Genomic DNA, 22,849 nt, shown 5'->3' on the forward strand with positions numbered 1-22,849 from the left:
AATAGAAAGTTTTTCATACATACCAACAACACTTGGCATAGAAAAATATTTTAGTTCATTCGTACTAAGAAGTATACAATCCTTTCAAATCTTAAGGAAACACACTTGTTAGAATATAGGAAATTTTCCTATAATTCTATTGTCTACCTGTAATCGATACCTGTCATCGTAATCGATGTGTTTGCGCGTGGGTGTAATCGATATGTTTGCGCGTGGGTTGTTTTTTTAGTTGGAATCGCATTATTGTGGTATACGGAGAGATTGTTAAAAAAATAATATGGTAAAATAATATAATAAATAACAAATAAAATATATAAAATATTTGTTATTTTAAATTAGTGAGAAAAATGTTCGTTTTTTGAAAATAAATCTATCAATGTTCGTGATGGTGTATAAAGAAAGAAAACACCAGCAGAGAAACAAACCTTTCATTTGTCTTCATTTTGGAATCTTCAATTATCAGGTAATATTCAGTGACGTTAACCTTTTGTAACAAAATGGTTTATGATCTTTTATATTTGTAGGTATTGAAATTGTAAAAGGAGGACAAAATCGTTACGCAGCAACTTATTAAAAGTGAAAGGTACTAGAAGAAGAAAAAATGCGTTTTGCAGTTGATGACATTACATGGAAATTGGAAATAGTGGAATAATAAACTAATATTTCAAGGCCAGTCGATGCTGTTGATTCTTAATAAATATATTCAATATATTAATAAAACATGTCTTTTATTGAAGATAAAATTGCTTATATAAATAAATAAAATTGTATTTAAAAACGAAGGTAAGCAGTTCTAATTATGAAGTAAAAGTTTTACCACAAATATGTAAGATTTGTCCAAATCAATGAAAAAATTTCAATAAAATCATTCCATATATGAATTCAAATCAGTTAAATTTTTTCATTCTGCAGCATAATGGTAAATAAATATAGGAAAATGTTAACTAATATATGGAATGCATTATACCTAATTTCTACGAAAATCACATCGTTCAAACAAATAAAAATGTCTTTGGCGCTATACGAAGTTCAACTTTCTTCACAATAAGTTCATTTTAACTTAAAGAAGGGGTCACTTTTTTCTGGGTGTATATATATATATATATATATATATATATATATATATATATATATATATATATATATATATATATATATATATATATATATATATATATATATATATATATATATATATATATATATATATATATATATATATATATATATATATATATATATATATATATATATATATATATATATATATATATATATATATATATATATATGTATATATATATATATATATATATATATATATATATATATATATATATATATATATATATATATATATATATATATATATATATATATATATATATATATATATATATATATATATATATATATATATATATATATATATATATATATATATATATATATATATATATATATATATATATATATATATATATATATATATATATATATATATATATATATATATATATATATATATATATATATATATATATATATATATATATATATATATATATATATATATATATATATATATATATATATATATATATATATATATATATATATATATATATATATATATATATATATATATATATATATATATATATATATATATATATATATTACAAACGGAATGACAAACTTATTATACCCGCGTCACCATTCTATGGTGGTGGGTATAAAAATAAAATTTTGAGGGTAATTTCTATAAAATATAAAATAGAAATGAATTTTTTAAAATTGAGAAATTTGCTATAGAAATAAAATCTTATGTACCCTCCACCATGGATTGCGTAGAAACTTCTACGAAAGACTGTCATCCACAATCGAAATACTTGGATTGTGGTATCTTAAAACTTCTTAACATCGTTTTCTAAATTGTGAGTTAGTCCATACGTGGTATATATTAGACAAAAAAAAGTTATGTATAGGTAAGTCCACAAATAATTACGAATCGATATGGACTTTTTGCACGGTACGTATAGAGCCAGAATTGAAATATAGGGGTCACTTATATGGGGGCTATATACAATTATGAACTTGATATGGATCAATTTTTGTGTGATTGGAAATCGATTTATCTGAGGGATATACATAACTATAGACCGATATGGACCTAGTTAGGCATGGTTGTTAACGACCATATACTAGCACAATGTACCCAATTTCAACTCACTCGAATGAAATTTGCTCCTCCAAGAGGCTCCAAAACCAAATCTCGGGATCGGTTTATATGGGGCTATATATGATTATGGACTGATATGGACCACTTTTGGTATGGTTGTTAAATATCATATACGATCACCACGTACCAAATTTCAAGCAGATCGGATGAATTTTGCTTCTCCAAAAGGCACCGGAGGTCAAATCTGGGGATCGATTTATATGGGAGCTATATATAATTATGGGCTGATAGGAACCAATTCCTGCATGGTTGTTGGATACCATATACTAACATCACGTACCAAATTTCAACCGAATGGAAAGAATTTTGCTCTTCCAAGGGGCTCTGGAGGTCAAATCTGGGAATCGGTTTATATGGGGCCTATATATAATTATGGACCGATTTCGACCAATTTTTGCATGGGAGTTTGAGGCCATATATTAACACCACGTACCAAATTTCAACTGAATCAGATGAATTTTGGTCTTCCAAGAGGCTCCGGAGGTCAAATCTGGTGATCGGTTTATATGGGGGCTATATATAATTATGGACCGATGTGGACCAACTTTTGCATGGTTGTTAGAAACCATATACCAACACCATGTACCAATTTTCAGCCGGATCGGATGAAATATGCTTCTCTTTGAGACTCCGCAAGCCAAATATGGGGATCGGTTTATATGGGGGCAATATATAATTATGGACCGATGTGGACCAATTTTTGCATGGTTGTTAGATACCATATACCAACACCATGTACCAATTTTCAGCCAGATCGGATGAAATATGCTTCACTTAGAGGCTACGCAAGCCAAATCTGGGGATCGATTTATATGGGGGCTTTATATAATTCTGGACCGATGTGGACCAACTTTTGCATGGTTGTTAGAAACCATATACCAACATCCTGTACCAAATTTCAGCAAGATCGGATGAAATTTGCTTCTCTTTGAGACTCCGCAAGCCAAATCTGAGGGTCCGTTTATATGGGGGCTATACGTAAAAGTGGACCGATATGGCCCATTTACAATACCATCCGACCTAAATTCTGTATTGTTTTGAAATTCTGAATTGTGGAGTTTACAACTTTTAATCTAAAGCACATAGGTACACAAACAAGGATCGGCCCAAAAAGGGTCCTGTAGGTACAAAATACTGACTCCATTTTGTTAAAATTTTGCAAAAAAAAATAAATTGTGGGGCAATACATAACTCGCAAACTATAAAATATGTTCGCAAATGCTTGCCCTTTTTTTAAGTTTTATCCGGAATCATCGAAATCAGTTCATAATTGCGGATTTGACAGCTAAAACAAAATTTGATACACGCGAGGTGACCAACTTTCAACGCCTACAAGTCATTCCGTGGACCCATTGGGGCTAGAGGTGTGCAAGTGACATGAAATTGTCGTGACTCACACGTGAGTCGTGAGTCACGCTGATGGCAACGGCGTGAGTGCGCGTGATTAAAAAGCCAAAGGGTCATGCGTGAGCGTGAGTCACGAAAATAATATCCTCGTGAATGTGCGTGAGTAACCAATTACGCTCACGAAAATAATCCCGCTCATCAATATAAAACGCTTAAAAGTTAAACTCATTTACAATTTGACTGACACCTAGGATATTAAGAGTTTAATAACGCTCTCTATTTTAATTGTGCTCATGTTTTCATGAGGTAAATTACTCATAAAATTATTCGTGAGTTACGACATTTTCCGTGAGTCACGATATTTTTCGTGAGTCACGGTGTTTTTCGTGAGTCACGACATTTTCCTGCGTGAGTGTACGTGGGTAAGATTTTTCCGTCGTGAGTGTTCGTGAGCGTGAGTAAAATATTACTCACGTGCACACCCCTACTAGGGACTCACAAACTTAGAGGAAAACACCTCAGCTTTTACACAAAGAAATTATGTTGATATCTTTATCCGTTCAAAAGTTGCAGAATTATTTCCAAAACAAAAGACGATTTGGAACCACTGTGCGGCGCTTGAGTTCTGGTAGCCAATCGAAGGTGTACATTTTCAACTGACATCTTTGGCAAAACTCCGATAATTTTATCTGCAAGAAATTGCTCCCGACAGCAGCCATTTCCAAAGATCGGGTGTTTCTTATCCTTCAAACAATTTTTTTGAAGCAACACTTTTTTGTTTTGGAGCAACACTGGACAAAGAGTATCGATCCAAAATGAGACTATTTTGCACAAAATATAGTTCAAATTTTTCAAAATATTTGCTATATCTTATGGAACCATTCATGTTCAAAACTTTAAAGATAAATTTAAATGTTTGCACCAATAGTTCTTGAACTGAAAAACTATTTATTTTAGATTAAGCTAAAACAAAATTTATTTTAAAAATACGAAATTAAAATTGGACAATTTTAGAATTTCTACAACGATGATGTTGTTTCTTTTTTGCATTGCGCCCTAATCTACTAAATACACAGGTAGAAAATGTTTCGTTATGTTAATGAAATGTGTCATTAAAATTGAGCCAATGAAACAAATTCATATATATAACGAAATTTTTCGTTATTATAACGAATTTTCTGTTAGTCAACGAAACGTTTCGTACTATTAACGAACACTTGACTTAATGAAAATGTTTCGTTGTATCAAAGAAAAATTTTCGTTGGCTCAAGTTTAATGAAATTTTCTTTGTGTGTAGAGGCCCTTCATTACAACAACTATTCCACTCTTTATACCCTTCACTTTTTTAGTATATATTTATTTAACGAAATATTTAAGAGAGAGAAGAAAGAGAGCTAACGAAAGAAACAGAGCAAGTGTGTGATTTTACGAAAAAAAACTTTGTATACGAATACTTAAAATACTCATACTCATTCAGTCAACCAAGTAACCAGCTGGTTTTTAACACCACTTTTAAAACCGCAAAACAGTGTGAGGTCAATAGCCCTAAAGTATGCTTTCATTTTTTGTTTTGTATGGCATTCACACAATTTACCCCATTGTTGCTTTAGCTACTATTGTGGGTTTTTGTTAGCATTTTTCACAAGTGGCGAAATGTGTCTGAGGTGTAGTGCAGTTTATTTTCTCTGGTCTTCTCGTTCCCCTTCATTCAGTGTCATACCTTATTTATGTATACAACTATGTGTGTGTGAATGCATTTGTGGGGCAAGAGGTCTTAAGCATATTTAATATCATCACTAATTGTTTTCTTTTTCATCTGTTATCTACTTTTAGGCGCAATTCAACAGATGACCAGGACTTGGATTTAATCTCGAATGACAATGGGCCTTATAAAAGGGATCATTTCATTTTTCGCATATGGAATTTTAAACGAAAGGTTTGATGTGATACTAAAAATTATCCAAAGCCACAAATTGTTAATAATTTTTCTTTTATTTTTAGAAAAAATCATCGCATATTTTGGATCGGTTTTGGCAACATCAAAATACCACTTATGCAAAATTAAGTAATGGAAATCATGCAGAGAGGTAAGGCAAACGTGGAGTAGTTAAAATAAATCTAAGAAAGATTCAATTTTATATTTTGGGAAAATTTGGAGGTGAAAATATCTTTACTTTAGATTAGATTAAAACAAGTAAGGAAAGTCTAAAATCCACATTTTCGATACTATATCAAATCCGTCAAATGTGTTGGGTGCTATATATAAAAGTTTTTGTCCCAAATCTATACATTTAAATCTGACTCCATCTGAACAAAATTTATAATCTATAGACTTAAAATTTAAGTCAGCTAATGCCCTGGGATGGTACACTATGTTAGTAAAAAACAAGTAAGGAAAGTCTAAAGTCGGGCGGGGCCGACTATATTATACCCTTCACCATTTTGTAAGTCCACATTTTCGATACCATATCAAATCCGTCCAATGTGTTGGATGCTATATGAATCCATACACATATATTCTGTATATCTGAGCAGATCTGTTCAGAGTTCTGCAATACTTATAGATTTTACATTTAAGTCGGCTAATGCGCTGAGGTGGAACACAATGTTAGTAAAAAAAAAATATAGGAAACATTTAAATATGAACCAATTTTGAGGCAACTTCGCAAAAGTGTATTTACGATTTATCGGTCGATAGATGTGTAATAGAGTAATAGGAAAATTTGAGTCATTTTGATAAGTTTTCGACTTAGCAGTGGTGATAAGGAAAATGTAGGTATTTCGGCCAGTTTTGCCTAAATAGGAAACACATATATATGGAATCTATATCGAAATCTGAACCGATTGCAATCAAATTTCACATGCATAGTTACTACGTTGAATCTACTCGCTGTGCAAAATTTCACGTAAATCGGATAACAACTTTGACCTCTGTGGTCATATGACGGAAAATCGGGCGAAAGATTTATATGGGAGATATATCACAATCGGAACCGATTTCAACCAAAATAAACACGCATATGCAGAACATTAATTCTACTGTCTGTGCAAAGTTTCAAGTTCAATTCTACTCCCTCTGCAAAATTTCACGTAAATCAGAGTAACACTTTTGCCTCTGTGGACATATTAGTCCAAATCGGGCGAATGATATATATGGGAGCTATATCTAAATCTGAGCCGACTGCAACTAAATTTTGCACAATTAACGATACTATAAAACGTACTCCTTGTGCAAAATTTCAAGCAACTCAGGGCAAAACTCTGGCTTTTGAGGCCATATAAATCCAAATCGGACGAAAGATATATATGGGAGCTATATCTAAATCGGAACCGATTTTAACCAAATTAAACACACTTAACGATACTATTAAACGTACTTGTTGTGCAAAATTTGAAGCAAATCAGGGCAAAACTCTGGCTTTTGGGGCCATATAAATCCAAATCGGACGAAAGATATATATTGGAGCTATATCTAAATCTGAACCAATTTCAACTAAATTTGGCACAATTAACGATACTATTAAACGTACTCCTTGTACAAACTTTTAATCAAATCAGGGCAAAACTCTGGCTTTTGCAGCCATAAAAGTCAAAATCGGACGAAAGATATATAGGGGAGCTATATCTAAATCTGAACCGATTTCAACTAAATTTAGCACAATTAACGATACTATTAAACGTATACGTTGTGCAAAATTTTAATCAAATCAGGGCAAAACTCTGGCTTTTGCAGCCATATAAGTCAAAATCGGACGAAATATATATAGGGGAGCTATATCTAAATCTGAACCGATTTCAACTAAATTTGGCACAATTAACGATACTATTAAACGTATACGTTGTGCAAAATTTGAAGCAAATCAGGGCAAAACTCTCGCTTTTGGGGCCATATAAGTCAAAATCGGATGAAAGATATATATGGGAGCTATATATAAATCTGAACCGATTTAGCTGATATTTGGTAGTTTTTACGGGACTGACAAAACATTCAGATGTACAAAATTTGAAGAACGTCGGTTCATAAATACGGGAATTATGATCAAATCGGTGATAACTATATATGGCAGCTATATCTAAATCTGAACCGATTTTTTCCAAAATCAATAGCGATTGTCTTCTACCCGAAGAAAGACGTTATGTCAAATTTGAAGACGATCGGACTTAAACTGCGACCTGTACTTTGTGCACAAAATTACATATACAGACAGACGGACGGACAGACAGACAGACAGACGGACATCGCTAAATCGACTCAGAATTTAATTCTAAGCCGATCGGTATACTAAAAGATGGGTCTATGACAATTATTTCTTGGCGTTACATACAAATGCACAAACTTATTATACCCTGTACCACAGTAGTGGTGAAGAGTATAACAAGTAAGGAAAGTCTAAAGTCGGGTGGGGCCGACTCTATTATACCCTGCACCACTTTGTAGATCTAAATTTTCGATACCATATCACATCCGTCAAATGTGTTGGGGGCTATATATAAAGGTTTGTCCTAAATACATACATTTAAATATCACTCGATCTGGACAGAATTTGATAGACTTCTACAAAATCTATAGACTCAAAATTTAAGTCGGCTAATGCACCAGGGTGGAACACAATGTTAGTAAAAAATATGGGAAACATGTAAATCTGAAGCAATTTTAGGGAAACTTCGCAAAAGTTTATTTATGATTTATCGCTCGATATATACGTATTAGAAGTTTAGGAAAATTAGGGTCATTTTTACAACTTTTCGACAAAGTGGCGATTTAACAAGGAAAATGTTGGTATTTTGACCATTTTTGTCGAAATCAGAAAAACGTATATATGGGAGCTATATCTAAATTTTAACCGATTTCAATCAAATTTGGCACACATGACTATATTACTAATTGTACTCCTAGTGCAAAATTTCAACCAAATTGGGCCAAAACTCTGGCTTCTGGGGCCATATAAGTCCACATCGGGCGAAAAATATATATGGAAGCTATATCTAAATCTGAACCGATTTCAATCAAATTTGGCAAACATGACTATACTACCAATTGTACTCCTTGTGCAAAATTTCAAGCTAATCGGGATAAAACTCTGGCTTCTGGGTCCATATAAGTGCATATCGGGCGAAAGATATATATGGGAGCTATATCTAAATCTGCATCTATTTCAACCAAATTTGGCACGCATAGCTACAATGCAAAATCTACTCCCTGTGCAAAATTTCAACCAAATTGGGCCAAAACTCTGGTTTTTAGGAACATATTAGTCCATATCGGGCGAAAGATATATATGGGAGCTATATCTAAATCTGAATCGATTTCAATCAAATTTTGCACACTTGACTATACTACTAATTGTACTCCTAGTGCAAAATTTCAACCAAATTCGCCCAAAAATCTGGCTTCTGGGGCCATATAAGTCCATATCGGGCGAAAGATATATATGGGAGCTCTATCTAAATCTGAACCGATTTCTTCCAAATTCAATAGGGTTATATTCTGACCCAAATTAGGAACATATGCCAAATTTGAAGGCGATTGGAACTAAATTGCGACCTAGACTTTGATCACAAATATGTGTTCACAGACAGACGGACGGACGGACATGGCCAGATCGACTCAGGAACCCACCCTGAGCATTATTGCCAAAGACACCGTGTGTCTATCCCGTCTCCTTCTGGGTGTTGCAAACATATGCACTAACTTATAATACCCTGTTCAACAGTGTGGCGCCGGGTATAAAGAGGATCTATGTTTCCCGACTGCTCCTATCCCTATGTCACTTCTAACTGTCATCCTACTCTCTTACGCGACATTTGCAGTCTCTTTCGTGTTGGGTCACCCCAGTAAAATTTAGGTGCCCTTGTGATAGTTGCATTCATCCATTTAATCCTGAGTTGCATGTTTCATACTGGATGTCATACATCTAAGTCAGATTTTGCTTGCACCTATTTTCCATAATTTATTTTCATTCCCTGTTTCGAAGCTGGGACTATCGCCTATTTTCATTCATTAATTCATCAGTCTTTTGCTTATTTGACACTGCTTCGCATCGCTTTTTCATCTTTGGTGCCCATTCATCCAGGGCAGTGGGATCAGTAGTAGTTTAAGGTCTCCTCCTCCTCAAAACACTATAGACTAGAGGCCCAGTCATTATTCACACCGATCTTTTGACTGTCCCCTACTTTTCTGCAGTTTTTTGGGTCACCTCATAATATTTTCGTTGCATTTTTCTGCTCCACATCCATTTATGCGTCTACCATGTCGATTCAAAACGTGTCAAATATACACCAACGGCTACTCCTAGTAGGCATAGATGTGCTTTAAACTCTAGAAGCCCTGACATGATTAACACAGACCTTCTGACTATCGAATTTACTTTACTTCAGCATTTCTTCATTTTTTTGCGTTTTTGGATCACCTCATAATTGTCCTTCATTGTCCTTCTGACTGTTTCACTACTTTATGCGTTTCCCGTGTCCTTATTTGACCAAAGTGTCATCTTTGAATTCATGCTCCATTCTCTTTGGCGAGGCACTTCCTAGCAAGTATCTAACCAAAAATACTCAGTGCAATTGGGCATTGTTAGTCTTCTCCGAGTTCATATTAAGCACCTGGGTCTTGCCTAGTCAAATGTCATCCTTTATTAGGGTTCTCTCTGTCCTCCTACGGAGCCTGTTAGGACCAATCCCCTGCAGAAGCATAATAACGTTATCCTCAGTAGTGGCGACAGTATGCCTTCCTTTGGAGTTCTCCGCTTTACATTGACCATTACGTTCAATTAAAGTAAACCACACCTGGTCATCTGAAACTCATCTATGGTAAATTTTCGGGGACATGTTTGGTTGCTTGGCAATGCGTTCTGCATGTCCCCAAATTAAGTAATGAAACACCAATATTTTAAAAAATAATTCCCTTGTTTAACATATTATTTAGAGGCGGATTGTATGTTAAAACTCTTGAAGGTTTTTTGATTGTTCCGAAAATTGTTTTCATTGGACTCGTCTCTTCAAGTCTATACATATATTTGCTTTATTACCCATCAGAAAGGTAAATTTATTGCAAAATAATAAATTTACATTAAACCTTAGTATGTAAGCTCACATTCTTATGGTGTCCCGTAAATGTCCATATAGAGGATTACTATATAGAAGATTGTGTACAAATATTCAATTATAATTCTGTAAAATACATTTTCGGGGACATGTTGGAATATACGACAATGTGTTGTTTATGTCCCCGAAATAAGTACAAAACATTCACCTTTCCAGTCCTCAAAATATTTCAAAAATAGAATCGGGCAGCACTCAGTGATAAGAGAGAAGTAGATCCACTGTGGTATCACAATGGACTGAATAGTCTAAGTGAGCCTGCAATATCGGGCTGTCACCTCACGTAACCTAGAGGCGACCATATCGTAATGTATTATGTATGTCCCCAAACTAGCCTTAACTCTACATGTACATCTGGTGCTACTAAAAGCATCTTATTTTTTTATTTATTTATTTATTACATTTACAATAAAATTATACATATAATTGTAAGCTTTGACTGCTAGGGTCTTAAGTTTATCTTTTTTTAATTCTATGAAAACTTTTCAAAGACATAATTTGGTTGCTTGGCAATGTATTATGAATGTCCCCAAACTAACTTTAACTCATCACTTATAAAATTTTATCATTATTATCTTTCAGCTATGCCGACATCCAGCTGCAGAATTTGGATGTCAGCAATCTTCTGGTAACAACCGGTCACACTAAAGAATCATCAGTCAACTATATACCTAGCCGAGTGCCCAGCTCAAGGGCCAGTTCATCACTTGATCTTGAATGGGAACATGAATACAGTCAAATGAGACACTATCAACAGCATCTCATTAAACAACGCACCCAAATGTTACAGAACTATCAACAACTGCAAATGATGGACCCAGAGACAATGAAAACTTGTGATGAAACATCAGCCGATGAGTCATGGCAATATATGAATCAAGAAGAGGATCAATTAAATTCTATGGCTTCCATGTCTTCGATAGCAGAATTACCAAGTGAATCCCTGGGACTTCCCACTCATCATAAAACAAGCAAAGAACATCGTACGGGCGAAAGACGATCTTTACTTAGATCAAATTCCCGCCATAACAAAATAAATTCGATAACACGTAATAACTCTCATAATTCCTGGTCTCATATTTCTACACCAGAGTCCTTGGAATGGGATGTTGATGAGGAGCAACAACAACAAATGCATCTTGAAGATGATAATCTAGATCATGAGACCCTTAAACTTCTACATCAAATCGAACAATTAAAAAATCGTGTTCTCTACGAAACTGGGGAAGGTCTGTACGATTTAGGGGAAGTGAGAACCACATCCTTGGATTATGATCTCAACAATAGATCGAATCCCACAAGATTTCAATTGGGTGATAGTGATGGTGAAAATGGTAATTATAGATGATTTGTAGCCACCTAGATCAAGGAGACTAAATTTTTTTGGTATAAAATGATAACACAATGAAAGGTCTAAAAGACCTGGGGTAATGAATTAATTGCCCATTTATTAATTTAGTATGGAAGGTCTAAATGAAGAGATATGAATGGTATTCAAAGAATAATAAACTAAAATGTCTAGGAAAATGTCCCCAAACAAAATAAATATGCAAGAAAACCAACTAACCTAACAAACAACAAGAAACAAAAAATTTAAATATAAAACACAAAATAAAACAAGTGCCTCGTTTTAAAACACGATGAACAGACAGATTTTAAGAATTAGAACCTGCTTAAAGCAGAAGCGTGCCATGGATATTTTTCTTTTAAGGTAATAGGCTGAAGAGTGTTTGACACCTCTGAAGCCAGGAATTCAAAAGAAAGTGTTTTAAAAGAGATCTTATATTAAAAGGCTCCAGTTAAATCATCAGAGAGTTAGGAAATAATAAAGTAATATGCGAAATATTACTTTAAATAGTCAGCGATGTATACAAATACAAAAAAAAATTATACAAATTTTTCTACTTTCAGGGACATGTTTGAAAGCTTAGTAAGTTGTTGTATATGTCCCCAAAATTATGTGACCAAAAACCTACTACCACTATTACTGTCATCAATTTTTTCAAAAACAATTGCCGGTTTTCATACTTAAAAGGCTGCAAGCATTTATTTCCAAGACCATTATGCTTATGTTATAAACTATAGATAATTAATAAATTTATAAATCATTCACTCCAAAAAAAAGGAAACGATGCGGCTTCTTTAAAAAAACGATATTTTTAGGGAGCTGTTTTTCATTAAATCAACACTCCAAAAGAAGTTTACTTGTATCTAACGTTTTTGACTGTCCCTAAATATTTTGGTATGGATTCCGAACCAAAGATGTGGCTTCGTTAAAATTGTTTAGGGACCTACCTAACATTAAATCATAAACTTAATATTAGATACAGATTTTATTATCGAATTTTCATTCTCTTTATATATATTCTATTAATTAATAAAGCTATTCACGTATAAACAAATGCCAGATTAAAAATTCACATTAAAACGCTTACTTCAAAGTAAAATATGTTTTTTTTTTAATTCCAAGACAATTTTAAACCAAAGATGTAAAACCTCAAAATAAGCCTTAGTCTATATTTGAAGCGTTTATATCTTAAATCTTAAGATTCAATATATCAGTTAGTTTAAATCAGTTATCAGTTAATTTTAAATCTTTACTTTAAGGAAATTTTTCCTTAGACAGACGATCTTAATGAAGGGACGCTAATTTCAAAGATTCGTGTCCTAAATTTCTAAACCAAATATTATAAACTTTATTTTAATTAAAATTTCTTTACTTAAAATAACTATATCATTTATATCGTATAAATTGCGTTTCCTAAAATATAGGTTGCAAATTCTTTCATATTAGATTAAAAATATTTTTACGTGTACGCTCTATAAAATTACAATTAACCCTTAAATGTGCATTGTATTTATTAGGATACAACTAAAAAAAAATTCTTACGTCTTAAAGTTTTGACCGCATTCTCCGAAATTAAGTTCGTTGAATTTAAAACATCATAACGCAGTTTTAAAAAATATATCAAAATTTTTTCCAGAAAATCTATAGAACTTCAGTGTAAACTGAAACCAAAATTGAAATGAAATTTCGCCCGAAAATTAAAAACAAAAACCTACAAATTGGAGAAGAATTAATTTCAAGATCACCACAACCGGTGTGAAATTTAATGCCAAATGTGTCCATCTTTAAATGAAATATCGAATTATATTATCGTAGAAATTTTATGAAAATAATATTAAATTTTCCCTTGAAAATTACATTTTTCTATTAAAAATTAAAAACTCCCGAGTTTTTGATCCAACACTATATTTGTAAGGACTTTGCCTTCTCATACTTTGCCTTCTCATATTATGAGGTTTTCCAGCGGACTAATTACAGCCTGAATGTATGTAAGGAATTTTTCAAAAGTGTGGAAATAAGACCAATAATTTTCCAATTCTGTATAAAAATAAACGAATGTGGACGGAACTCTAAATTGTGTATAGAAATATTCATTACCAATTTTTAACTTTCGGGGACATGTTATCCCTTCACGTCGAAAACAAAAGTATTTTTTCTACAGAAGATTTTGCCAAAATTTAATTTCTATAGAACATTTTCTCAATAAAACTTTATTTCTTTAGAAAATTTTATTTTTATCGTTAGAAATTTTATTTTCTCAAAATTTATTTTCTTTAGAAAATTTTCTCAACATTTTATTTCTTTAGAAAATTTTCTCAAAATTTTATTCCTATAGAAAAATTTCTCAAAATTGTATTTCTATAGAAAATTAATATTTCAGTGGAAGACTTTTTAAAATATTATTTCTATAGAAAAAAGTTTTATTTTCTATAGAAGATTTTGCCAAAATTTTATTTCTATTGAACATTTTCTCAACAAAATTGTATTTCTTTAGAAATTTTATTTTCTCAAAATGTAATTTCTTTAGAAATTTTTATAGAAAATTTGTAAAGTAACTCTTAATGCTAACCCCTGCACCACGGTGGCTTCGAAATTAGTAGGTGCTCAGTCAATCCGTCTAGAGTTTTTCAGCGTGTATCTAGTATTATTGGTTCAACTGATATTAATGTTTTTACATTTTTGGAATCCATAATAAAAATTATACGATTATATATATGTTTATATTAACTTAGTTCCTCGAAAAAAACTCACTCTATATAAAGGCCCCTACCCCAACATTGGTTATACGATTGAAATGTATTATATTGAGGCGTATTTTCGATCCTGGGAGGAGAGTATTATAGGAGGGTATTATACCCACCCATCCAAAATTTAGAACCCTATTTATGTTAAGTTTTATAAAATGTATCTATGTGATAACATTTCGGCACCATTTTCTTGATTTTTTATTTAACCAGTGGCAACACTGATAATGAAATCAAATTGCATTTGTATAATAATTCGATACATTAGAAACTTAATTTCCTATTAATTAACTTTCAGTTGATTTTGGCTGAAGCTGGAAAATATTACAGCAACGAAACTATATGAAAAATGTCCACCACGCCTCTGCATTAATTTTTTGCGTCCGTTGTTCTTTACGATTTATTTTTACATAAGAATTTACAAAACAAAAATTTGCTAATTATATTGACAAAAAAAATTATTATCCAAAAACTTATTAGAAATTTATTTTGCTATTGTTCCATATTATTTAAGGACCAATTCCTAACATAACTAAAACACCATTTATCTTTGTTGATCCTCTCACACTTAACCCGGTCACACACACCTACCCACACACATATACATACACATATCCGTATAACAAACAAACAAACAAACACCCTTACACAGAATTCTTCCCCCCGGCAAAGCAAAATGAAAAAATAAATGAAACTCCTTAAACCAAAATGGTATTGTTAAGTACATGAAATGAAAAGTTTGGAAATTTTAAACTAAACCAAAACCAGAGAATACAAAAAAAAATATCGCATCTAAGAGAGTATTGTTATGAACTATGTAATTATATATATATTGTAAAAAAATAAAATAAACAGAACCTAAACCTCTTTCCCCCTCCAAAATCATGAGTATGAACAAACCCTGAGAAAACAAACGATACAAAAATGATATTGAAACTCAAAATCTCTTTATATATATTATAGAAACGATTTATTGAGTAAATAAAATATAGAATAATAATTAATGAAAAATTAACTAGTGTTTTATTGTAATCAACAGGTGTAGAGGCACATAGTAATATTTCCCTTGGTATAACATTGCGATCTTATTCAAGCTTAAGATTTGGCGAAGCAACATATTCGGCCCTATTTATATATTGGCGCTACCATAAAATCTTAGTTGAGACTCTTAGTTTTCATGCTGACGAAACATAATCCACGCTTAATAAAACCCTATAAATTAATTTCCGACCTCTTTGTGGAAAACAGACATGCGGCCTTTTTGAACAATAAATTGTAAATAGTTATTAACGCATAATTTTAGGCTGTGCAGTAATTTCTGCGTTATCTCTTGAACATAGTAGTGACCAGATCTAAAAAACTAAATCGCATTAAAAAAAGATTAAACAAGTATATACGGCCGTAAGTTCGGCCAGGCCGAATCTTATGTACCCTCCACCATGGATTGCGTAGGAACTTCTACTAAAGGCTGTCATCCACAATCGAATTACTTGGGTTGCGATAACACTTGCCGATGGCAAGTTATCGTAAAACTTTTTAACACTGTCTTCTAAATTTTAAGTTAGCCCATACGGGGTATATATTAAACAAAAAATGGCTGATTAACTACGTATATAATATAGTTTGACAAAAAAAAATTTTTGACAAAATTTTCTATAGAAATAAAAACTTGACAAAATTTTCTATAGAAATAAACGTTTGACAAAACTTTCTATAGCAATGAAATTTTGACACAACTTTCTATAGTAATAAAATTTGACAAAATTTTCTATGGAAATAAAGTTTTGGTAGATTATTTTTGGCGATATGGACCAATTTTTGTGTAATAAGTCATCGGCTATATATAACTAAAGACCGATATTGACCAATTTTTACATGGCTGTTAGAGGCCATATATTAACAAAATGTACCAAATTTCAACCGCATCGGATGACTTTTCCTATATATAATTATGGACCGATATGGACCAATTTTTACATGGTTGTTAGATACCATATACCAAACACCATGTACCAAATTTCAACTGGATCGGATGAATTTCGCTCCTCCAAGAGGCTCCTGAGGTCAAATCTGGGGATCGGTTTATATGGGAGCTATATATAATTATGAACCGATATGGACCAATTTTTCCATGGTTATTAGAGACTATATACTAACACCACGTACTACATTTCAATTGGATCGGATGAATTTTGCTCCTCCAAGAGGCTCCGGAGTTCAAATCTGGGGATCGGTTTATATGGGGGCTATATATAATTATGGACCGATATGGACCAATTTTTGCATGGTTGTTAGAGACCGTATACTAACATCACGTACCACATTTCAACCGGATCGGATGAATTTTTCCCCTCCAAGAGGCTCCGGAGGTCAAATCTGGGGATCGGTTTATATGGGGGCTATATATAATTATGAACCGACATGGACCAATTTTTGCATGGGTGTTAGACCGTATACTAAGACCACGTACTAAATTTCAACCGGATCGGATGAATTTTGCTCCTCCAAGAGGCTCCGGAGGTCAAATCTGGGGATCGGTTTATATGGGAGCTATATATAATTATGCACCGATATGGACCAATTTTTGCATGGTTGTTAGAGGCCGTATACTAACATCAGGTACTAAATTTCAACCGGATCGGATGAATTTTGCTGCTCCGGGAGGCTCCCCAAGCCAAATTTGGGGATCGGTTTATATGGGGGCTATACGTAAACGTGGTCCGATATGGCCGATTTTCAATACCATCCGACCTACATCAATAACAACTACTTGTGCCAAGTTTCAAGTCGATAGCTTGTTTCGTTCGGAAGTTAGCGTGATTTCCACAGACGGACGGACAGCCGGACAGACGTACGGACATGCTTAGATCGACTCAGAATTTCACCACGACCCAGAATATATATACTTTATGGGGTCTTAGAGCAATATTTCGATGTGTTACAAACGGAATGACAAAGTTAATATACCCCCATCCTATGGTGGAGGGTATAAAAATGCTAAAAACAATATTAATATGCCAAAAAATTATGCTTCATTTAAACAAGTGAGAAAAAGGCGGGGCCGACTATATCATACCCTAAACCACCCCTACTGAAACATGGTTTGTGGGGTATCAATGGTATAGGTTTGGGGAAAACCGCATTTCCATATTTAGGAACATTAAGGTGTACATGGTTATGGGAGTTTTACCACAATCTGAACAGAAATGTCTGATATTAGGAGCTATAGTTGATTCTGAACCTACAGATTTTGTATGCCACTAATATTGCTTCCATTATTAAAAAAGAGGAAAACGCTCAATTAGTTTGAGTAATAAATCCAAATTTGTGCTACATGTTTGGCTAAATAGATCGTCTAATTCATACAAATTTGAAATTTAAGTGACGTTGGTTAATAAATAAGACTATTATGACAAACTTTGGGAAAATGGAGCGATGCATATATATGGTAGCTATATCTAAATCTGAACCGATTTGGATGATATTTGGCAGGTTTGGTTGACACTACAAAAAGTTACCTTTTGCTAAATTTGAGTAAGATCGGGTAATAAATAAGGGCTTTTGGCCAAAATATATTAAAATATATTAAAGAAATAAGAAAATATATTATTGAAATAAGAAAAAAAAATAAATTAAAATAAATAAAATATAAGTTAAATAAATACCTTACCAATACGCACTATCCAAAGAAGTAGTTGTTGTGTTTGGACTTGGATGCGTCACATAAACAGTTTATGGGGATGCGACAGCATCATTAATGGGGATCTGGTGATGCGTTTAAACTAAGATTTTCGGCTTGGTAATTATTAAAAAGGGATGATTGAAACGGCTTTGTCATCTCTAATTTCAACATTCTTTCTACGAACAATAATTGCTTTTGACTTTCTAGGGTCTAATAAAAGTCCGTTTTTACATGCCCATTGCAATATATTTGAGAGATCGTGGTTTACCATAGAAATGCAAAAATTGGTCCACATCGGTCAATAATTATATATAGCCCCCATATAAATCGATCCCCCGATTTGGCTTGCGGAGCCTCTAGGAGAAGCAAATTTCATCCGATCCGGTTGGAATTTGGTACATGGTGTTAGTATATGGTCTCTAATGATCATGCAAAAATTGGTCCACATCGGTGTATAATTATATTTAGCCCCCATATAAACCGATCCCCTGATTTGGCCTGCGGAGTCTCTAAGAGAAGCAAATTTCATCCGATCCGGCTGAAATTTAGTATATGGTCTCTAACAACCATGCAGAAATTTGTCCACATCGGTCTATAATTATATTTAGCCCCATATAAACCGATCCCCCGATTTGACCTCCGAAGCCTCTAAGAGAAGCAAAATTCATTCGATTCGATTGAAATTTGGTACGTGGTGTTAGTATATGGTCTCTAACAACCATGCAGGAATTAGTACGTATCGGTCCATAATTATATGTAGCCCCCATATAAACCGATCCCTAGATTTGACCTCCGAGCCCTTTGGCAGAGCAAAATTCACCCGATCCGGTTGAAATTTGGTACGTGGTGTTAGTATATGGTCTCTAACAACCATGCAAAAATTGGTCCATACCGGTCTTAATTATTTATAACCCCCACACCCAGAAAAAGGGGGATTTAATGAGGATTTGCGAGGGGTAAACTTATGGGCGCAGAGAAACGGCTTGCCCCTCAATGCGACGAAATCCAAGTGTCTGGTAATCCAAAAGCGTGTTAATCGCCTGTCACTAACTCCCTTCGTTCATATAAATGATGAACCTATTGAGATTGTCAGAAAGTGTAGGAATCTTGGTATCATGTTTAATGATTCTTTATCGTGGTCAGACCATATAACCATGATCTGTGGCTGGACATTTGCCACTCTTAGAACTCCTTGGAAGACACAGAGATATCTACCACTGAGAATCAAACTGCTCTTGGCGAAGACCTACTTAATTCCGGTATTGACCTATGGGTGCGAAATCTTTTCTAGTTGTGATGCTAGGAGCAAACGGAAATTGAATGTCTCCTTTAATGAGGCCGAAAACGTATCTTACTCAACAGGTATGCCCATCTGACTCCGTTTTCAACCAGAATATTGGGGGTCCATTTTGAGAACTACCTGAAAATTCGTGTCTTAGTATTTCTACATAGGATTATTATGGACAAGGAACCTGATCATCTATTTAATAGATTACGCTTTAGTGCATCAGGTAGAACCGGTAATTTAATCCAACTACGCCACAGATATATTGTATCGGAGTGGCAATTCTTCATCCATGCGATTCGTCTCTGGAACATGTTACCACTAAATATAAAGACAATTGCAAGCAGAGCACAATTCAAAAGCAAACTTTTTATATATTTTCTTTAATATTGACATGTTCCACAATAATAAGTAAACTACACTATCCATTCACTTCTTTTCATTGTAATTATCATAATTATATTGTATTTTAATTGGCAATAAGATTCAAATAATCTCTAGAAACGTTTATTAATTGACCCTGTTTAAGTTAACTTTCAATTTTGATATTTTATTTATTTATGCTTTTTATTTTCGTAGCAAAAAATCATTTCTTTTTACCTCATGTGTCACTCATTTATCTTATCTAAACCATAATTTTACATTTCGTTTTACATTAATTAATTTTATTAAATTTTGTTATGATATAAATCTGTTCGTATACAATCAAATGCCTGTACTGTAAATTATAGGACCTTGAGACTTGTTGTGCAGGAACCAAACTCAATAAAATACAAATACAAAAATACAAATGCCAACTGAACTTTATTTTAGTTCATGAAGATTAGTTGATTTTAGTTAAATTTTGCACAATAGGAGTAAATGTTCCTTATTAGAATAATTTTTTGCTAACTTTAATGACGTGAACTAAAAATAAGAAAAAAAGTTGTATACAAATATAGTGCACAATTTTACTACAAAATGAAATAGTTCATATTTTCCTAAAATGGCAGAAGTTTGCTTAAATTGAGTTCATAAGTCTCTAAAATTAGTAAATTTTACTAAAATTGTACCTGTCTTGAACTTACAGCGTACAGCGCTAAAGACATTTTAACAATTTTTAAATCCAATTTTTTCTTTCAACATATGAAATTTTCTTAAACAACAGAAAAAAATTATTTTTTTTAAAAACATTTCTTCAGTTTGACCAAAAGTATTAACTTGTTTATAACATGTTTCAATTACAAAACTATTTTAGTTAAAATTTTCTAAAATAAACCTACATTTTATTCCACGGTGGGTTCACCTTTTTTTGGGTGCATTTAAACCGATCCCCAGATTTGACCTCCGGTGCTCTTGGAAGACAAATATTCATCGGATCTGGTTAAAATTTGGTACGTGGTGAAATTTGGTACATTGTGCTAATATATGGCCGTTAACAACCATGCCAAAATTGGTCCATATCGGTCTATAGTTATATATAGCCGATCCCCAAAAATAGTCTACCAAAATTTTATTTCTATAGAAAATTTTGTCAACATTTTATTACTACAGAAAATTTTATCAAGATTTTATTTCTATAGAAAATTTTGTCAAAATTTTATTTCTATAGAAAATTTTGTCAAAATTTCTATAGAAAATTTTGTCAAACTGAATTATATATATTAACTGGCCATTTTTGTTTGATATATACCCCTTATGAACTAACTTGCAATTCAAAAGACGGTGTTAACCCTTTCACTACCGAAATAAACCTAATGATAAAAACTTTTATTTTTCTTCTTTTTTTACTTGTACTAACAGCATGTAGAACGAAAATTGTCATTTTGAAAACCTACCTCAATTACTTCAAGAGCTATATGAGCTTGTGCTGAAAATTTGATTCTTGAATTGTGACCAAATGGCCTTATGAAAATATGGCCTTTTTGGCCTATAATATCTTTCAAAGTGTGAGAAAAAATACAAAAAAGAACCCGTAAAAATATCAGCTATAGTTGTTGTATAAATGTCCATATACTAGAAACATACACTACAAAAATTGTACCAAATTTTCGTATTTTTCGTTTATTGTTAAAAAAGTTTATAAAAATGTATTTTAGACCTCACCAATATGGACAATATAAATAGCTAATTTAGATGAAAGCCTCTGCTTTAAAATAGCATCGAGAAATAAATCGAAACTAAGTGGGAAAATATAATTTGGTGTCTTTTTCGAATGTCCTTCTAAGTGGACATCAGTAGTGAAAGGGTTAAGAAGTTTTAAGATACCTTGACATCGGCAAGTGTTACTGCAACCCAAGTAATTCGATTGTGGATGACAATCTTTAGTACAAGTTTCTATGCAATCCATGGTGGAGGGTACATAAGATTCGGCATGGCCGAACTTACGGCCGTTTATACTTGTTACTTTTGCCACAACCTTGTTTCTAGGAATTTGATAAGACTTGTAGAGAGATGGGATCTTATATCGTTTGTCTATTTTCTCAATTACCAGTTTAGTGTCTTCCTTGAACCAAGGTCTTAATTTGGGTATTATAGTCTTTTTTACTAATGGAACATGTTGGTTGTATACATTTGTTATTTCATCTGTAAGGTATTTAGTTTTTTTTTTTCAGATGTTGAGAGGAAATATAATGGGGTCCAACGTTTGTTTGATAAATCACATTTCAAAGCTGAGATATTGATTCTCTTAAAGTCACGGTATGTATAGGTATATTTTGTGATGTTATTGAATATAGAGAGAAGAAATATCGTGTTTTGAGAAACCTGAACCACTAAGTTGATCATAGTGGAGGACCAGGTCCAGTAAGGTATTTGTAACTGTGGTAAAGAAATGTGTTTGTTTGCAGGAATTGACAAATTCGGATGTATTTTTGTTAGATTTCTACAAAATCTATTGATTTATATTTTAAGTAGCCCAATGCCCTGTGGTGGAACACAATGTTAGTAAAAAATTGGAAGTATTTAAATCTAAAGACATCGTTATTCGATTTCGTTTCACACGTTCTATGTAAATGAAGGCTACCCCACCCGCATAATGGTTGTCCGTCGAAACTTTTCAGATATCAAACGTCATCATACCCGAAAAAAGAGACTTATAAACGTCGCTAAAGCTAACGGG

At 32.8% G+C, this 22,849-nt stretch overlaps 1 protein-coding gene and 1 long non-coding RNA gene across 2 annotated transcripts in view; both read left to right on the plus strand.

Annotated features, from left to right (window-relative positions):
- LOC142224231 (uncharacterized) overlaps positions 1–15,797 on the plus strand; it is a 114,064-nt gene extending 98,267 nt beyond the window's left edge. Inside the window, exons 2-4 of the mRNA XM_075294002.1 lie at positions 5,423–5,525; positions 5,591–5,676; positions 11,273–15,797. Coding sequence (XP_075150117.1) covers positions 5,423–5,525; positions 5,591–5,676; positions 11,273–12,038 — 955 coding nt within the window. The 3' untranslated portion in view covers positions 12,039–15,797. The remainder of the gene's footprint in view (positions 1–5,422; positions 5,526–5,590; positions 5,677–11,272) is intronic.
- On the plus strand, positions 265–720 carry LOC142223110 (uncharacterized). The gene is made up of 2 exons (XR_012718572.1): positions 265–463; positions 525–720. It is a non-coding gene; the product is annotated as an uncharacterized LOC142223110 (long non-coding RNA).
- Positions 15,798–22,849: the final 7,052 nt, after the last annotated feature.

Source organism: Haematobia irritans, chromosome 2, assembly GCF_050003625.1.
Source record: "Haematobia irritans isolate KBUSLIRL chromosome 2, ASM5000362v1, whole genome shotgun sequence".
Taxonomy (NCBI): Eukaryota; Metazoa; Arthropoda; class Insecta; order Diptera; family Muscidae; genus Haematobia; species Haematobia irritans.